This window comes from Balearica regulorum, chromosome 1 (genome assembly GCF_011004875.1).
Source record: "Balearica regulorum gibbericeps isolate bBalReg1 chromosome 1, bBalReg1.pri, whole genome shotgun sequence".
Lineage (NCBI taxonomy): Eukaryota > Metazoa > Chordata > Aves > Gruiformes > Gruidae > Balearica > Balearica regulorum.
In genome coordinates, this window is record NC_046184.1 from 45502099 (window position 1) to 45517143 (window position 15045).

Here is a 15045-nt window from a genome sequence, read left to right on the forward strand (position 1 = left end):
ATCCATCAAAGCTAGAAAGTCATGCTTTGTTTATGAACAAAACAAATCCCCAAATTATAAATCACCAAGCACAAAGTGTGTTAGGTCTACACGATCTTTGCATTCAAACCATTTTTGGACCTTTGATAAGTTTTATTCCTTGTGGAGAATGATAAATAAGTCATCCAAGTATAGTTTATGTTCTTTGTTTTCATGTGCCAAACCCTACCGAGCAGCACAAAAACACGCTCCTAGCCTTGGCAGTTCATGAGACAGCAATTATGTTGCATGTATCATTTTATTCAAGTAAGCATAATTTTAGTAGTCGCAATTGCAGGAAGTGCTAGAGCTAGAAAACAAATGCTTTATACAATGTAGATTCATGTTCAGATGGTACTAGGCTCTAATGATTTGGAATTCAGGATATTACATAGCTAATAGAATTTAAGTTTAGAAATACGTTTATTTTCAAGGTACCAGATCTCTCTCACTCCCGGCATAAAATACGTATTTTCAGGATGAATATCCGCCAGTATTGGACTGATGAGCTAAATCAAGCCAATGACAAAAGTCATACAGAAGCAAAAAACCATTATTTATTAAAAGTAATTTAATAAAATGTCCACAGGTAACTCAAAACCTGTAATTAAGAGGTATGCAGAGGTTTATGTATTTTGCTCTATTTTCTGAAGAAGAAACTCCATTTGTAAGTTTAGATTTGGCTGTCCTCTTTTTGTCTTCTTACTCAATATTTTATAAGCTTCCATTTTCTTTTGCTTGTACAACCTTTGAGCTGCTTCTCTTTGTTGTTTTCTTTTTTCTGCTTCCTGAAATTAAACAAATAGATGTGATTATGAAACAATTACACACCTTGTATAACTATAAAGCTATCTATAAGCAATAAAACTTCTTTTTGTAAAGACACTGGCAATTAAATATTGTACTGACACCACAAACACCATTACTCTTAAAAGCTTAATCAGGACTCTCTTTCAGCACACACTGCAATCAAAACTTATTATATTGCCTAAAGCTTCAAGAAAAGAGCCATGTTTTCTTCGGTAGAACATCCTACAATAAGGTTTGCTGCTAAAATACATACTGCTTCCTTTCTGCGAAACAAGCTCCTTGACTTTTTTTCTTAAATGACAAAGTGGTAAATATTTCCCACTTTCTCCTCTTGAGTACAAGAAAGAAAGAGTTTGATACAATGGCCCCCATGTAAATATCTTTCCAATCCAGATGTGCTAGGATACTGGCCACATCTGCATGGGACTGGTGGATAGGACATGGGACATATCTGGTGCTGGAAGCTGGGCAGGTTTGTGATACTAGGACAGCATCACAAGCAGTGTTACCTAGGGCAACTTAATCAGGACCAAACTGTTAGTGACTTGTCCTCCTCAAAGCAACACAGACGGCTGTCTTTACTGAGAGGGAAAAAAACAAACTGTAACCAAATTTTCAACCGTACAACCTTTCCGTGTTGAGGGCATAGCACACACCCAAACAAAACACAAATGGAGGCACTTATGCTATATGGATAATCATCCAGATATTGTGTTCAGTTTTTATCAAACAGCTTACATCCCCTTTTCTAGTGTTGTAATTTTATTAAGTAATTTGGGCAAACATCCACAACCAGCAAGCTAACTAGCTTGGTTCACTTCTATCATATCCTACCTAAATATGCAAGACATCATGAATCAGACTGAAGGATTGCTTCAGTTCGTTTGGATGATTTCTTCTCATAAAGCCTATTCTTTGAAATGCAGTGCCATGCTGACTACAAAGGCAGATGTTTCTGCAGAATGGTCAAATAGATGATAATTTATCAATTATGTTATTTTTTTCCATGACATAGCTAGCTTCTGTGATGTATAAAAATTAGCAAAAATGCTCTGTGATGCACAATACAGAATTAACCAGAAACGACCCAAGAAAAATTTCTAAATAGAAATCTAAGAGGCTTCTTGGGGGTGGGGGGGGGGGGGGAAGGGGAGGAACAAACAAACATGCTAATGTAACACCTCTTCATTCAGAATGCTTCATGTATTTTACCATAACAATGATTCATATAATTCATTCCCCCACTTTTTAAAAAAAAAACCAAAAAACAGAGTAGCATCAGCTAACTTACCCGTAAGTCACTTCCTCTCTAATAATCTACTGCTGTTCGGCATACTGTCGTAAACAACATTCATCTAAGCTACCAACCAAATGCTTACACAAAGCAAGAACATTCATCTTACTTAGGTAGTCGTTATTTACATTTGTATTTTTTCTGATCTCTACCAAATCCTAGCTTTTTAATACAGTGTGGAGGCCAAAATTGTGCCTTTATTTCTTCTCACAAAATAAATAACAGCAAATCCAGTGTTTGCTAACATACGCGAGGGTAAAGTATGTGATCATCATACCAGTGTTGCACATAAATGATTACTGTTATTGTGGCACTTAGCTACTGTTTGTTTTGCCTAAGTATCTTGAATAAGACCAAAAATGCTCATAGTTCCCCTCAAGCAACTCTTACGTGCTGCTCAAAGAAAATTCCTCGCAGTCTTGCGGGGTTTTTGCTTGTTCCTATTTCCTCTAAATAAGCTGGTCATAGCATTTTATTTTTTTTTAGCATGATCTGTATCTATCATTCAAAAAAGAAGCTCTCAGCTAAACAACCATGTAACTCACCCAGAATCACTCTAATTTTCAATACAGCTAAACTGCAGAAATACTATATTTTATCCAGCTATATACTTATGTAATATTTAGACAGCAGTTACTGAAATTTAGTTTGTGACCAGCAAGTTACACAACTTTTACAACGTTACCATGTATGCCATTTTACAGTGCAACAAACAATGTACTGGGAGAGAACAAAACTAATTAAATGAGGATGTCTCAAATGAATTAACTCAACTGAGTTATTCAACAATGATAATATTAAGATAGGCCCTGTAAGAATAAGTCTTATTAAATTAGAAGGAGAGAAAAAATTACTAAAGATTTTGGCTGTGGATACTATTACATTTAATTGTTTCACTGTTGGTCAAAACACATAAAAAGGTAAAATGAAGACTGCATTATGATAACACCGTAAAAAATAGGATGGTATTTCATTTTTCATCACCAGATGATGGTACTGTTACTATGTCCCCTGGGATATAATCCACTGGGATACAGAACAGATCAAGTTCTAATTTTTTATTGATGTACCAATTGACATAAAATCCCGCTAACGGCAACTGCAGGACAAAAATAGTAAGAACAAAGAGAATGATAACTTTGAACGCCTGTGTGCCTGAATGTTACTGTCAAGTTGAAAACGACCAACACCTGTGTTCCTTTCCTATGGTCCTATCTGGGTCCAGATGGAAGACTGACGGGTAGAAATGGTATTAATCTAGTCTTTGTCTACAATCAAGAAAGACGTCTGTTTAAGATTTACCTCTTTCTTTCTAGCACGCTCAGCCTTTATTCTCTCATACTCTTCTTTTGCCTTCTGATTGGATGTTTTCCTCTTAAACTTCCCTTCAGTCATAACTGACCTATAAGAAAAAAATACATGTACTTCAGGTACGGACTACCACCAAGCAGACATAACCATATATCTCATAGCTACCGCAGTGTTCCACTGTTCTTTGCACATTTGGGGAAGTTAATTAGAAATACAGATTTCAGAAGGCTTATCCTTCTACATTGAATGGATATTTATTTGCACCACTCTTACATGATACCCAACCCCATTACATGTAACATAATGAGCAGCTAGCGTGAAAACACAGCAAACTAAACTCCTCCAACACCAAGTGTACTGAAGACTGCACACAACGTTTAGTAACATGTATACCTTACCTGCTGGATCTTCACATGAATCATGTTTCATGAAGTTTAAAGAGTGCGTAAAAGAGAGGTTTTTTCCCCTATCATACGAGCTTTTCAGAGCTAGAAAAACTGCATGCACTAGCTTAGAGCTGTATTATCTCTTTCTAATTCCAACATATGGATGGAACTGCAGACATATGAGGACAGCTAGCTGTTAGCAGACTGCCTGCCAGAGAAGTCAGGCTGACATGGCAAGGTGAAAAAACACGGTAGTAACAATGCCTTTCTAAAAGTTTCTTCTTGAAGGAGATGGCAAATTATTGTCCTTAATGTTCTGAAATGAGAACTGAAATGATGTTCCTTCCACATTTTGATATAAAAAACTGCCCAGGTATCTTTCACCACAGAAAACAGTAAAAGAAAAAACAGTGCCATTTGGCTAGCATTTACTGTCACACTACTTTGAGTGAATTTTTCACGTTATTTAGTTCTAAATTTTATTTCTGATTCACAATAAAGCCATTACATAAACAGCATAGTAGCAAAGCCATTTCACAATTGAAAAATACAAGCCTTGCTAGATACTTAGCAACTCTTCACAAAATAAATTTTTGATTACTCTATTACACTACAAAAAGTTGGAAAATAGCCATCATCATCTAGGAGATTTCAGACAGATGATCAAAAAGGAAAGAGAAGGTATTTGCTCATACTTTCATTTAGAAATACCACTCTCTTCTGAAGAAAAAAAAAATAAATTCTTTGCTTTATTCTCATCTCCATCTTGTGGCAATACTGTGTAATGACACCTCATTGTCTCAAGTACAGACCTACTTCAAATGCAATATATGCTAAAAATGGACCCAAATCTTATTTTACATTTCCACAGAACACTGAAATCTATCTAATAGATTCTACACATCACACCACCTCACAGATTAGCAGTCACATTTTTTCAGAATTAATCATTCTGTTTTACAATCACAATGGCCGTAGTCTAAACAAAATTTAAAAACCCTCTGGTTCAACAAAAAACATCAGTCCTATTTCAGACATCTGCATGAATTAGCTGCCTATTCCAGGCAAAACTTCCTTTCTCTTCTGGGCTTAGATCTGACTGGTGTTCTCCCCTCTCCGGAGCATTCTTCCCACAAAAGTTTACATATAGATACCCCCTGGAATTCCAAGACTTATGACACTCCTTGTACTGAGGACAAAAGGCATTGTCTCAACCGTGGTACTTGAATGCTGTTTAAAAACACTGCCATGACAGTGTTAGACCTGAGTGATTATGTTTTTCATTTTACTGACGTACCTAACCAAGATTTCAGGGGGAATTACTGTCACACAGGGAAAAAATAGTTTAAGTTGTCTGCCATTTGTTAGACCGCAAGTGAGAAACTCGATTTGACTTCTCCCAGTTATTACAAGTAAATTCAAAACAAAACAAAAAATCTCAAAAAACCCAAACACCACTGGCAAACTATTACGATATCTCTATTAAAATTATTACTTTGATCAAGAATACTTTACTGCCTTAAGGTTTTACTACATCCTCCATTTCATTTTTTTTAAAGTTCATAGTTAAAATCCTCCCAAACCTAGCCATACTGCAACAAGATAACTGCACACAGTAACACTCTTTCTAGCAGAAAAACAATGCAATATGAAGACGACAACTTATCAAACTAGAAACAGAAAGATAATGCAAAAAATGTTTCTGAAAAGTGACATTAATTTAAAAATACTGAGAATCAATTCAAAGGAAAACTCTGTAGAGTCAAAAGCACGCTACCCGTAAAGCAAGCTCTTCTCTTTGTAGATATGGTAAGAAATTGGCAAACACTTACTGCTCTTGGGCTGAACCCTACCCTTAAAGCACAATGGTAACTGTCACTATTTCTGTGGAATCAAACCCTAAACATCATCAATTTTGCTTTCTGATTCTGATGCAAACACAACAAAGCTGTATGTTTAAATTTTCTAACAGTTAGGAAAAATGTTTAAGACCTAATGGCATTTTTTAGTAAAGCAAATCACCATACTGAAGTCCACGTAAAATGTAAGATCTAAAGTATTTCCTTAATGATGGAAACAACTACTTGTTTTTAGAGACATAGTTCAAAAACTTACTCTACTGCTTTATTAGGTCTCTCTTCTGATAAAACTGAATCATCTGGAGCTCTGCGTCGTTTCTTAAGCATTTCTTCCTCAGCCAGGTAAAGATGTTTCAAGTGCTCCGGATAAGTATCAGTAAACTGATCATCCTGTTGTGAATGGAACTTTCTTCCCTTTTTCAATAATTTCCTGTATTGTCTTTCAATCTTTTGTTTTCTCCGAAATGCAAATCCTCGTCCTGAAAACATAAGAAAAACGGTTAAATACACCTGCACTGAAGTAGTACCAAACCGTTTAATTGTTGCTAGGACCATTTCAACCCATTTTCTTTCCAAAATGGAAAAAAAAAAAAAACCAAAACACTATTTGTGCTAAATTTAATAAGGACCAGTCAAAAATTCATGAAAAAAAGTTATAAATCTATTCCCTACTGTAGCATTATGGTTTGTCAGATTTACTGAAAATTATCACCTAAACCCTAAAGAGAACATGCCATTTCATTATAGTACTTAATGCTCAATCAACATTACACACCTTCGTCAACACTTTTTTAATCCAGTGAAAAGACATATTAACATGTCACTTCTCTCCCACTTTTGACAGCATCAGAAGCAACATCAAAATAGATTCCAAAATAAATTCCTACAGATTTCTTCCTAAAGTCTCAGCAAGTCACTGATAACAGTAATACTGGCTGCTTAAGCAGTCTGCAGCTGCAATACCACAGGAAAAAGAGAGTCACTAAATCACTGTATTATGCTATATTAATTTTCCATTATATATTTTCACACAAATAGTATTTTTATTGCTACCACCTTCTTTCTACACCTGTCCAGGAAGAGCTTGTCTATGATTTCAAAAGTATGCTACACTATAGAATGATTTAGCCTTAAAGGAAACATCAAATAATGGTTGTTTCAGTCTAAATCATTATATAACAACTTATTAGTCTAAAGGCAAACACGTTGTTTTCCTAATATGTTACTTTTTTATTGCATTAGTCTTAAGAGCTACTGACTTTGATAACATTCACTAACAAAATAGTTTCTAAAGGCAGTAAATGCAAATTAGTCCCAACTTTTCCTTTGATTCTTTCTCCAAAGTCGAAATTTGAGAAGAGCGCTCCAAAAGCCGACGCTCTTTTTTCTATCAATTTATTTTTACATTTGCATAACTACCGGTCAATCGTCTCAAGCAGTTTCCAAATACGCTTCTATTTTAAATGCACGGCTTCACAGAAAACTAAACCGAGTCCTTAACAGAGAACCATCACTGGCCGGCCCCAGAGCTGGCTCTGCAGGCCCGAGGGGCGGGAGCTGCGGCTGGACACAGGCCGTCCCCAACCAGCCTGGCAGCCGCCGGGCCCCAGCCGCGCCTCTCCAGCCCCCTCGGGCGGCGGGCGGGGACAGGGCTCCGGGCTCAGAGGCACGGCGGGAGGCCAAGGGCCGCGACCAGCGGGGCCGGACCGAACCGGGCTGGGCCTCCCTCAGCCCCGTCTCTCCCACCACGACGACCCGCCGGGGGCCAGTCGCGGCTGCCTCCCCCCCGACTCACCCTCCTGGACGCTGCCCATGACGTCACGCAGCAAGACAGGCCTCCACAGCCGCTTTCGGCGGGGACCGCGGGCCGCGGCGCCCGCATTTTCCGCCGCCGGTCCCGGCCCGCCGCGCCGCGCCGCCGCCATCGCTCTCCCGGCGTCGCGCAGCGAGACGACGTCACCGAGCTGCGCCGCCACCACTCGGCGTTCGATTCACCCGACTCCGTAGCCGGCGGCGGCGGCCTGACCAAGCAGCCCCGACGAGCCGAGGGAAGGCCCCAGCCTTACGCCGTGCCATGTCGCGACCGCCCGGCGCGCTGCCGCCCCAGCTGTCGCCGGCGGCGGCGGCGGGGAGGCTGCGGCGGGTGGCGCGGTTCCTGGCGCGCGCGCTGCCGCTGTGCCGCGCCCACACGGTGGAGTTCTACACGCGCGGGCTGTGGGACCGGCTGGTGGCGGCGCGCCCCGCCGCCGTGCTGCAGGCCTTGCGCGCCGCCGGGCCGCTGGCGCTGCGGCGCCCCCTGGGGGAGGCCTCCGGCGCCGCGGCGGCGCTGTGGGGTGAGTCGGGGCCGGGGCGGGGGGGTCCGCAGGCCCGGCTGGAGGGCCCTGCTGCGGGGCGGGAGCCCGCGGGGCACGGCGCCGGTGGCGTTCGCGGCGCCGGTGCGCGGTGAGGTGTGACGGCTCGCAGCGGCGTTGCGGCCGCACGGGTTGCCCTGGCAGCACAGCGGCCTGCTGTTGGGCTGCTGGGGCCGGCCGTGAGCCCCTCAGTGTCTCCCTGCTTCCAACCGCCCCGTGCTCCTCAGGTGACAGCGGTTTCTTTTCTCGCTCGTTATCCTCCTATCTATGTTTAAAATTATTTTCCTTGCCTCAATAAACCAGGAGAATTTCACACCACTTTGCTGAGCTGCCTTTTTTTTTTTTTTCTTCCCCTCCGTCTTCCCGCGCTGCCTTCCTGTGCCGTTCCCCTCTCGTTGTTCGTTATTCTGCCTCTTCAGCCGGAGCCGTTTCTGCTGCTTCGTGCCTGAGTTTGCACCAGCAGCAGGGGCCTTGCCCGGGGTAACGGGGTTCGTTTGGAACCGTCCCGGTTCGGACGAAGTACAGCTGCGGTGGGAGGAATTGGGCTTTAGGGAAGCTTTCCGTAGTGGTAGTTGTGATGATGGTCTCGGTTTTATAAATTCCATCCTGTTCCTTGAGAAATGAAATGAAACTCCTGACTGTCTGACTCCTTTCTGAAGAACAGAAGTAAAATGAACCAAAAAAAAAAAAACCCCAAAAAAAGACCGCTCCACATGAGTGGAAAGATGTAACAGTTAAAAGTCCTCCGAATGCTGAAGCTCTGAAAATGTGGAGGACAGCTGGAAAAGGCTTAAACACCGCTTTCCTATATATCTGTAATAATGAGTGTCTGGCAAAGGAAGACAGCAAGCAGTTTTATTTCTGACAAGACCCATTTAAGAAGCACATCATATTTTTAGTAATTTTGAAGTAACTCAAGCAGAGGCTAGCTATGAAGCTGTATTACTGAATTTACTGCAGTCCAAGTAGAAGGGAAACATACCAGTAATACGCTTTCAGGCAGAGCACAGAAATGAAGACGAAGCATCTGAAAGGTATGTTATTTGCCCCAGCAAAGAGATCAGTTTCAAAACTAAAGTAAAATCTCTGAAAAAGGACTTAGCTGAGAAAAACCTGTGTCATGCCAAAGCTTATGGAGCGTAGATAGCTCTTGCGTAGCCTTAGCTCTGAAATGCTACATGAAATGACACGTGAAACAGAAAAGCACATTGAATGCAATGGAAGGGTCCCCAAAAGGTAGCGTGTGGAGCTGTGTGCTTTTTGGCATAGAAGGCAAACTAAGATAATGATTTGGATTTGGAAAGAGATTGAAGAACTGTGAATTGCTACATCACTTGTAACATTTCTCTCTTGGATCTAAAGACCTTCAAAATACTAACTTTAAGACTCATTTTTAAAGGGTCGAGGTATCTGGGGAAAAAAACACAAAACCACAGAATTTATTTGTGCGTGGAAAAGACACTGGATTATGAATTAACTTGGAGAGCCAGATGAAACCAAGACAGTGGTCCAGTCAGCCAGCAAAAGCAGTGGGAAGCAGGGAGGGAAAACTTTTAATGTTTTTGACAGGTAATGTCAGAGTCAGAACTGATTCAGAGCAATGGGACATCAAATTAAGTGTAAATAGAGGTTGGAATAAAACTAGTTATTAGATGAAGTCATCAAAAAGAAAACACTAATGAAAATTACCCTGATCTTACCTGTTTCTGTGCGAAAGCCCATGAAATGACACTGAAATGGTGGTCTCTAGACTAGAAAGAGAATCAGGAAGGCAGAGTATTTTTTTGTAGATTTTAAAATTGGAAAATCATTTCATGATCTATATTCAAAATGTGTGTTAGACAATCTGATACAGAAGTGACTGGAATAAAAGACAAAATTTATGGCTAAAATGAAGCACGTGTTTTAGGAGGTTGTGAAGCCTTCATGCTGTGGCTAAAATACAACATTTCTTCTTTGGTTTCTGCAGGGATTATTTCTACTCATTAAAAAAAGAAAAAACGAGAATTGATCTTTTTTCCTAGCCTCAAAATTATATTTAACATTTGGAAGGTTTTGAGACACTCTCAAAATTTCTCCAGTATCGTGACAAAATCGGAGGCACTGTGATGGAACAGGCCTGCGCTTGCTGATTTGGTGGTTCATGCCTGAATCGTTTGCGTGGTATCTGTCCATCCAGTCATATAACAAAAGTACATCATAGTAGAATATGAGTTTCTCAGTAAAAATACCTGCAAACACCTACCTATATTTGAAAATGAATGCACCATTAGCCTGTGTTAAAATTAGGACTGAGAAACTTAATCTCATAGTTTATATGAGTCCATTAGTACAACTTAAAAATGTTAGAGATCAGAAACCAACCATTAGAGATCTTGAAACCCAACATAAACAGAACTGACTCTTCCTCATATTCCGATTAACTCTGTGTGTGGTTGTTCTTCAAAATTATCATATATTAACATGTTAGTTATTTATATTTACCTTGAAATGGGTACTAAAAAGCTCTCATAACATGCTATCATTCATAGAACTACCTTTTTTTGGAGTGTGGCTATTAGATTTATTTTGCATGCCCAAATGACATTGTGGTCCTGTACCTCAAATATCTTTACCAAAATATGTGTAAAATGACATTTTGATTTCACATGCTAAAGCTTTTGCTTCCTAAGAGTTTGAGAAGTTTTACATTTACACATTCACAATCCCCAAACTATTTTGAAAAGTTTTCTAGAATCTAATAGGGAACCCAAATTAAATTACGAGGAAACATAAGCTGTATTTGACAGAATTTATCTGAAAATGTGAAGTTGTCAGTTCACACTCACATAGCTCTGCAAACTAAAAAGTAGCTATTGCAGATTGGCACAAAAGTGTTATTCTGCACAATATTTTATGGTACTACGGGGGTTTTGACAAATACGTATGCTGAATTGTAGTTTTAGAAAGTAGCAAGCAAGAAATCACAATTTTGTTTTACAGTATTCTATGCAGGAAGATAATCATGTTACAGAACTTTACATTACAAGTTCTGTAAATCAGTTTGAAAGAATATTTTCAGATACTCATCGGATGATATTTCATTATAATGACCATAAAAAGAGTGGAACCCTTGTTTTCAGTTGTACCCTACAGAAAAGTTTCAGATTCATTTTTAGATACAGAAAACTGGTTTATATTTTTATACATCAAAAAGCTGACATTTGGCGTATTGCATCTTGTTTATCACGTCATTGCTGTAAATTGGACACAGAAAAATCTGCCTTTACGTATTTTCATATTTTACTGTAAATTACTGTTTGTACTATAATTCCAAATTATTTGCATATGTTTCTTGCCTCTAAAGATTTATTTGCAAACGGATGGACTGACTGGTTAAAAGACATACTAGATTTCATCTTGTGAGCAACTAAACTAGAAACATTGTGAGGAAACTAATGTTTTTAATATTCATAAATAATACGTAGTCCAACACCTGCCATTCCATAGCTTGAAGTCATACTTCAGATGATACCTTAATTTAGTTGTTTTTTTTTCTTTTAGTTGGCAAGCTGGGACAACAATTTAAATTTGGTAGGAGTGTTATTACAGATGATATACTAGCGATCTTCTATGAGATCCTGCTAGTTCTGTTCGTGTTCTTCCATTGGATAACTGACTTCGGGGGAGTTTTAGAACATGGATATTACTGCATTTGATCTCAGTTGTGACATTTGTAAGGAGAGTTAATATATTCCATGTCAGGTGCTGAAAAAGTGAAAGCAGGCAAGCGGTGAGTTTATAAGCTTTTCACGAGTTCTGACAAAGAAGCGGAAAACTCCAAATTTCAATAATCAGTCTTTAGCCCAGGAAAGTTATGAAGTTTCAAGATAAGTTGTATTTGTGCGATATAGTGAGGCCAGCAGGAAATAAGGAGAAAGGAAGATTGGGTTGCTAAACATTTTGAACTCTTAATCTGCAGAATACTTGCTTATGCTGTTGATTTTGGTGAGCTATTTGAACGTTAGATGGGAAAAAAATAAGGATCAATTTCTTCAAGGGTATAGGTTTAATGATTTTCCATATCAGTGTCAGGGTAGGGTGGTGTAAGATGGGTATGTGCATGGTTGATGATAGTTTTTTGTTTTTTGGTTTTTTTTTGTACTGGAGCAAGTTTGTGTATGTAATTCAGACGCTGTTCATTTCCACAGTGATTGTTGGGTGAAAGTTGCCAATGAGGTATGTAATATGTATTCCTTACAAAGGAGATAAGAGATACTGGTCTTGCTGTGTTTTGGATGATGACTGGTGTTGTAGAAGCGAGGTGTCTTAGGTCAATGGCATTCTTGCATTTAGTCATTTGGTAGCTGTTAAGGGTGTGGCCATTACTTTATCCAAGAAGTTGGTGTTGATCCAGTTCAAAGGAAGGTGACTATAGACCTTGTAGTAGAAATTGATGAGAGAGCCCAAGCTTTCACTCCAGATATAGCTTCAGTACAGTATTGATGTAATTATCTAAACAAAATATTTAACTTGTGGTTAACCATGGTCATCCTTTAGGGGTTGACCCGAAGGACCTGGGAGTCCTGGTGGACAACAAGCTCTCCATGAGCCAGCAGTGTGCCCTTGTGGTCAAGGCGGCCAATGGTATCCTGGGGTGCATTAAGAAGAGTGTGGCCAGCAGGTCAAGGGAGGTTCTCCTCCCCCTCTACTCTGCCCCGGTGAGGCCACATCTGGAGTTCTGTGTCCAGTTCTGGGCTCCCCAGTTCAAGAAAGACAGGGAACTACTGCAGAGAGTCCATCAGGAGGCTGCAAGGATGATGAGGGGACTGGAGCATCTCTTGTATGAGGAAAGGCTGAGAGAGCTGGGTCTGTTTAGTCTGCAGAAGAGAAGACTGAGAGGGGATCTTATTAATGCTTATAAATACCTAAAGGGTGGCTGTCTAGAAGAAGGGCCCAGACTCTTCTCGATGGTGCCCAGCGATAGGACAAGGGGCAATGGGCACAAACTGGAACACAGGAAGTTTCATCTGCATATGAGGGAAAACTTCTTCACTCTGGGGGTGACAGAGCACAGGGACAGGCTGCCCAGAGAGGTTGTGGAGTCTCCTTCTCTGGAGATATTCAAAACCCACCTGGACGCAATCCTGTGCAACCTGCTCTAGGTGATCCTGCTTTAGCAGGGGGGGTTGGACTAGATGATCTCCAGAGGTCCCTTCCAACCCCTGCCGTTCTGTGATTCTGTGGGAGCTTGTGCAGGCGTGTCATCCTTGTGTGCATATTTGCATCCATTTTTTTAACTGTTGTGTGCTCAGCATGACTTTTCTGGATGAAGTGCTGGCCTAGACCTTGTAGAAACTCCTGTCGGACTGGTTTGAGATGGTAGGCAAGTCTGATACTTTGAAACAAACCTCTTCCAGTATCTGTTTCACTACTAGGCACTGGAGGGCTGGTGTGAGTTTACTTCCAATGAAGGAAACTAATGTACTTAAAGATGTAATGAAACAAGTATCAGAATAGATCATGTTTATAAACAACATATAGGGACCTAATTTGTCAGTAACACTTACATTCATTGCTGCCTTTTGAACTAAAACACATACATAAATGTAGTATTTATGACACCTATAGGATATTTCTGCTTCTTTTAATTTTTTTCTGTTTATTTCTACTAATACTACTATAAAGTTTATATTAAGAACAATTCTAAGTTGCTTAATATTACTGACAGAATGCATATATTAGTACACTTTTAGTCAACAAAGGTGTCTTTTAATAGACTTGTTATGTGACAGTGACATGTTTTCATGAACTTTATTGCTATCCTGTTATATGGAGGAAGAATGACAGTATTTCTTTTTGTACTCCCAAGTGTCTGATGTCACTGTAATGACAGAAAGCATATTTTTCTCCACTGGTGATACAGTTCAGTGTATTTAAAATATAAAGGTCAATGAAAACCACCCAATATCTAGCCGGGCATTTAAAAAAAAATACTGCTTAGAAATCAAAATATATTTGATAGATGGGTAATATACATGTATGGAAATGAAAATTACAAAAATAATTTTTTATTCAGCTGTTTCTCATGTATATTCCATATGTTAAAGAAATGTTTTGTAACAGGGTGACATTCCAACGTATTTTCAAAACTCCTTTATTTCATATAATGTTATGTCATCACAAAAAGAAATGAATTCTGGGGAAAAGGATTTTGCTTGAGTGATTTTTGTTTTGTTTTATCATACAAGGTTGGCCAGTATATTTAAAAATGTGTACAAGTTGCTAAAAAGATTATATGTTTCAGTGTTATGTGGTCCAGTTTTCTAAAATGAAAAAAAAAAACCCAAACAAAACCCCCATACTGGTCACTGAGGAAATAAAATTTGGAGATAAAGAACAACATAAATGTATATTAGAATGAGCTGGATTTTTCTGAAGTGTGTTGTGCTAAGTACTATACTAATTCAAAGAGGTCATAATATACATGAAACAAAGTGGAACACCCACTTCTCATCAAGGAAATCAGATTTCTTCTTCACTTGGCAAAACTGCTGAATTTCTGGCTGGTCAAGATATCCCTCTGCCCCTTTTGACTTAATGTCTCATGTCTATCGTTTTCCCAATAATTGTTGACATATGCTTGCTTCTCGAGTCTCTTCTTAAACCTTGTTCATTTACTTGACAGAACAGTGATTTTTCCCCACTGCATCAGACCTAAAGATTTCTACGCACTTTTACTGATTCAGGCTGGATTCATTTTGTGAGTGTCTAAATTTTCTAGAACGCTGTTCGTTCCCAGAAAATCTAAAATAAGTTAAATGAGTGCGCATCCATTAAAAATACATAAACTGCAGTTTTTCTCCTTCAGCGATAACCTAAGCTATGACACTTTCTTGTGAGAACTCCTTGCATATCATTTACCCAGCAGAAAGCAAAAATATCTTTGTGTAGATATTCACCTCCTTTTATTGTTGCTGAAACTTTTGGGGAAAAAGCCACCACAATTCTGCTACTCTGCCCAAAAGTGTTTGATT

The 15045-nt window shown here is 39.5% G+C and overlaps 2 protein-coding genes across 9 annotated transcripts in view; one reads left to right on the plus strand and one right to left on the minus strand.

The window, feature by feature from the left end:
- Nucleotides 1–554: 554 nt before the first annotated feature.
- CCDC59 (coiled-coil domain containing 59) lies at nt 555–7752 on the minus strand. Its single transcript, XM_075747893.1, has 4 exons — nt 7474–7752; nt 5935–6157; nt 3425–3524; nt 555–806 (listed from the first exon to the last, which is right to left on the minus strand). The coding sequence occupies exons 1-4, from the start codon at nt 7601–7603 to the stop codon at nt 645–647; spliced, it is 615 nt and encodes a 204-aa protein (XP_075604008.1). The 5' UTR covers nt 7604–7752; the 3' UTR covers nt 555–644.
- The window catches only part of METTL25 (methyltransferase like 25), a 63983-nt gene continuing 56690 nt past the window's right edge, over nt 7753–15045 (plus strand). For 2 of the 8 annotated variants that reach the window (XM_075747824.1, XM_075747864.1), the window contains exon 1: nt 7753–8011. In XM_075747824.1, the coding sequence (XP_075603939.1) occupies nt 7753–8011 (259 nt within the window). Of the gene's footprint in view, nt 8257–8647; nt 9599–15045 lie in introns of all 8 variants that reach the window. The other 6 variants (XM_075747846.1, XM_075747854.1, XM_075747833.1 and 3 more) reach the window with 6 other exon arrangements.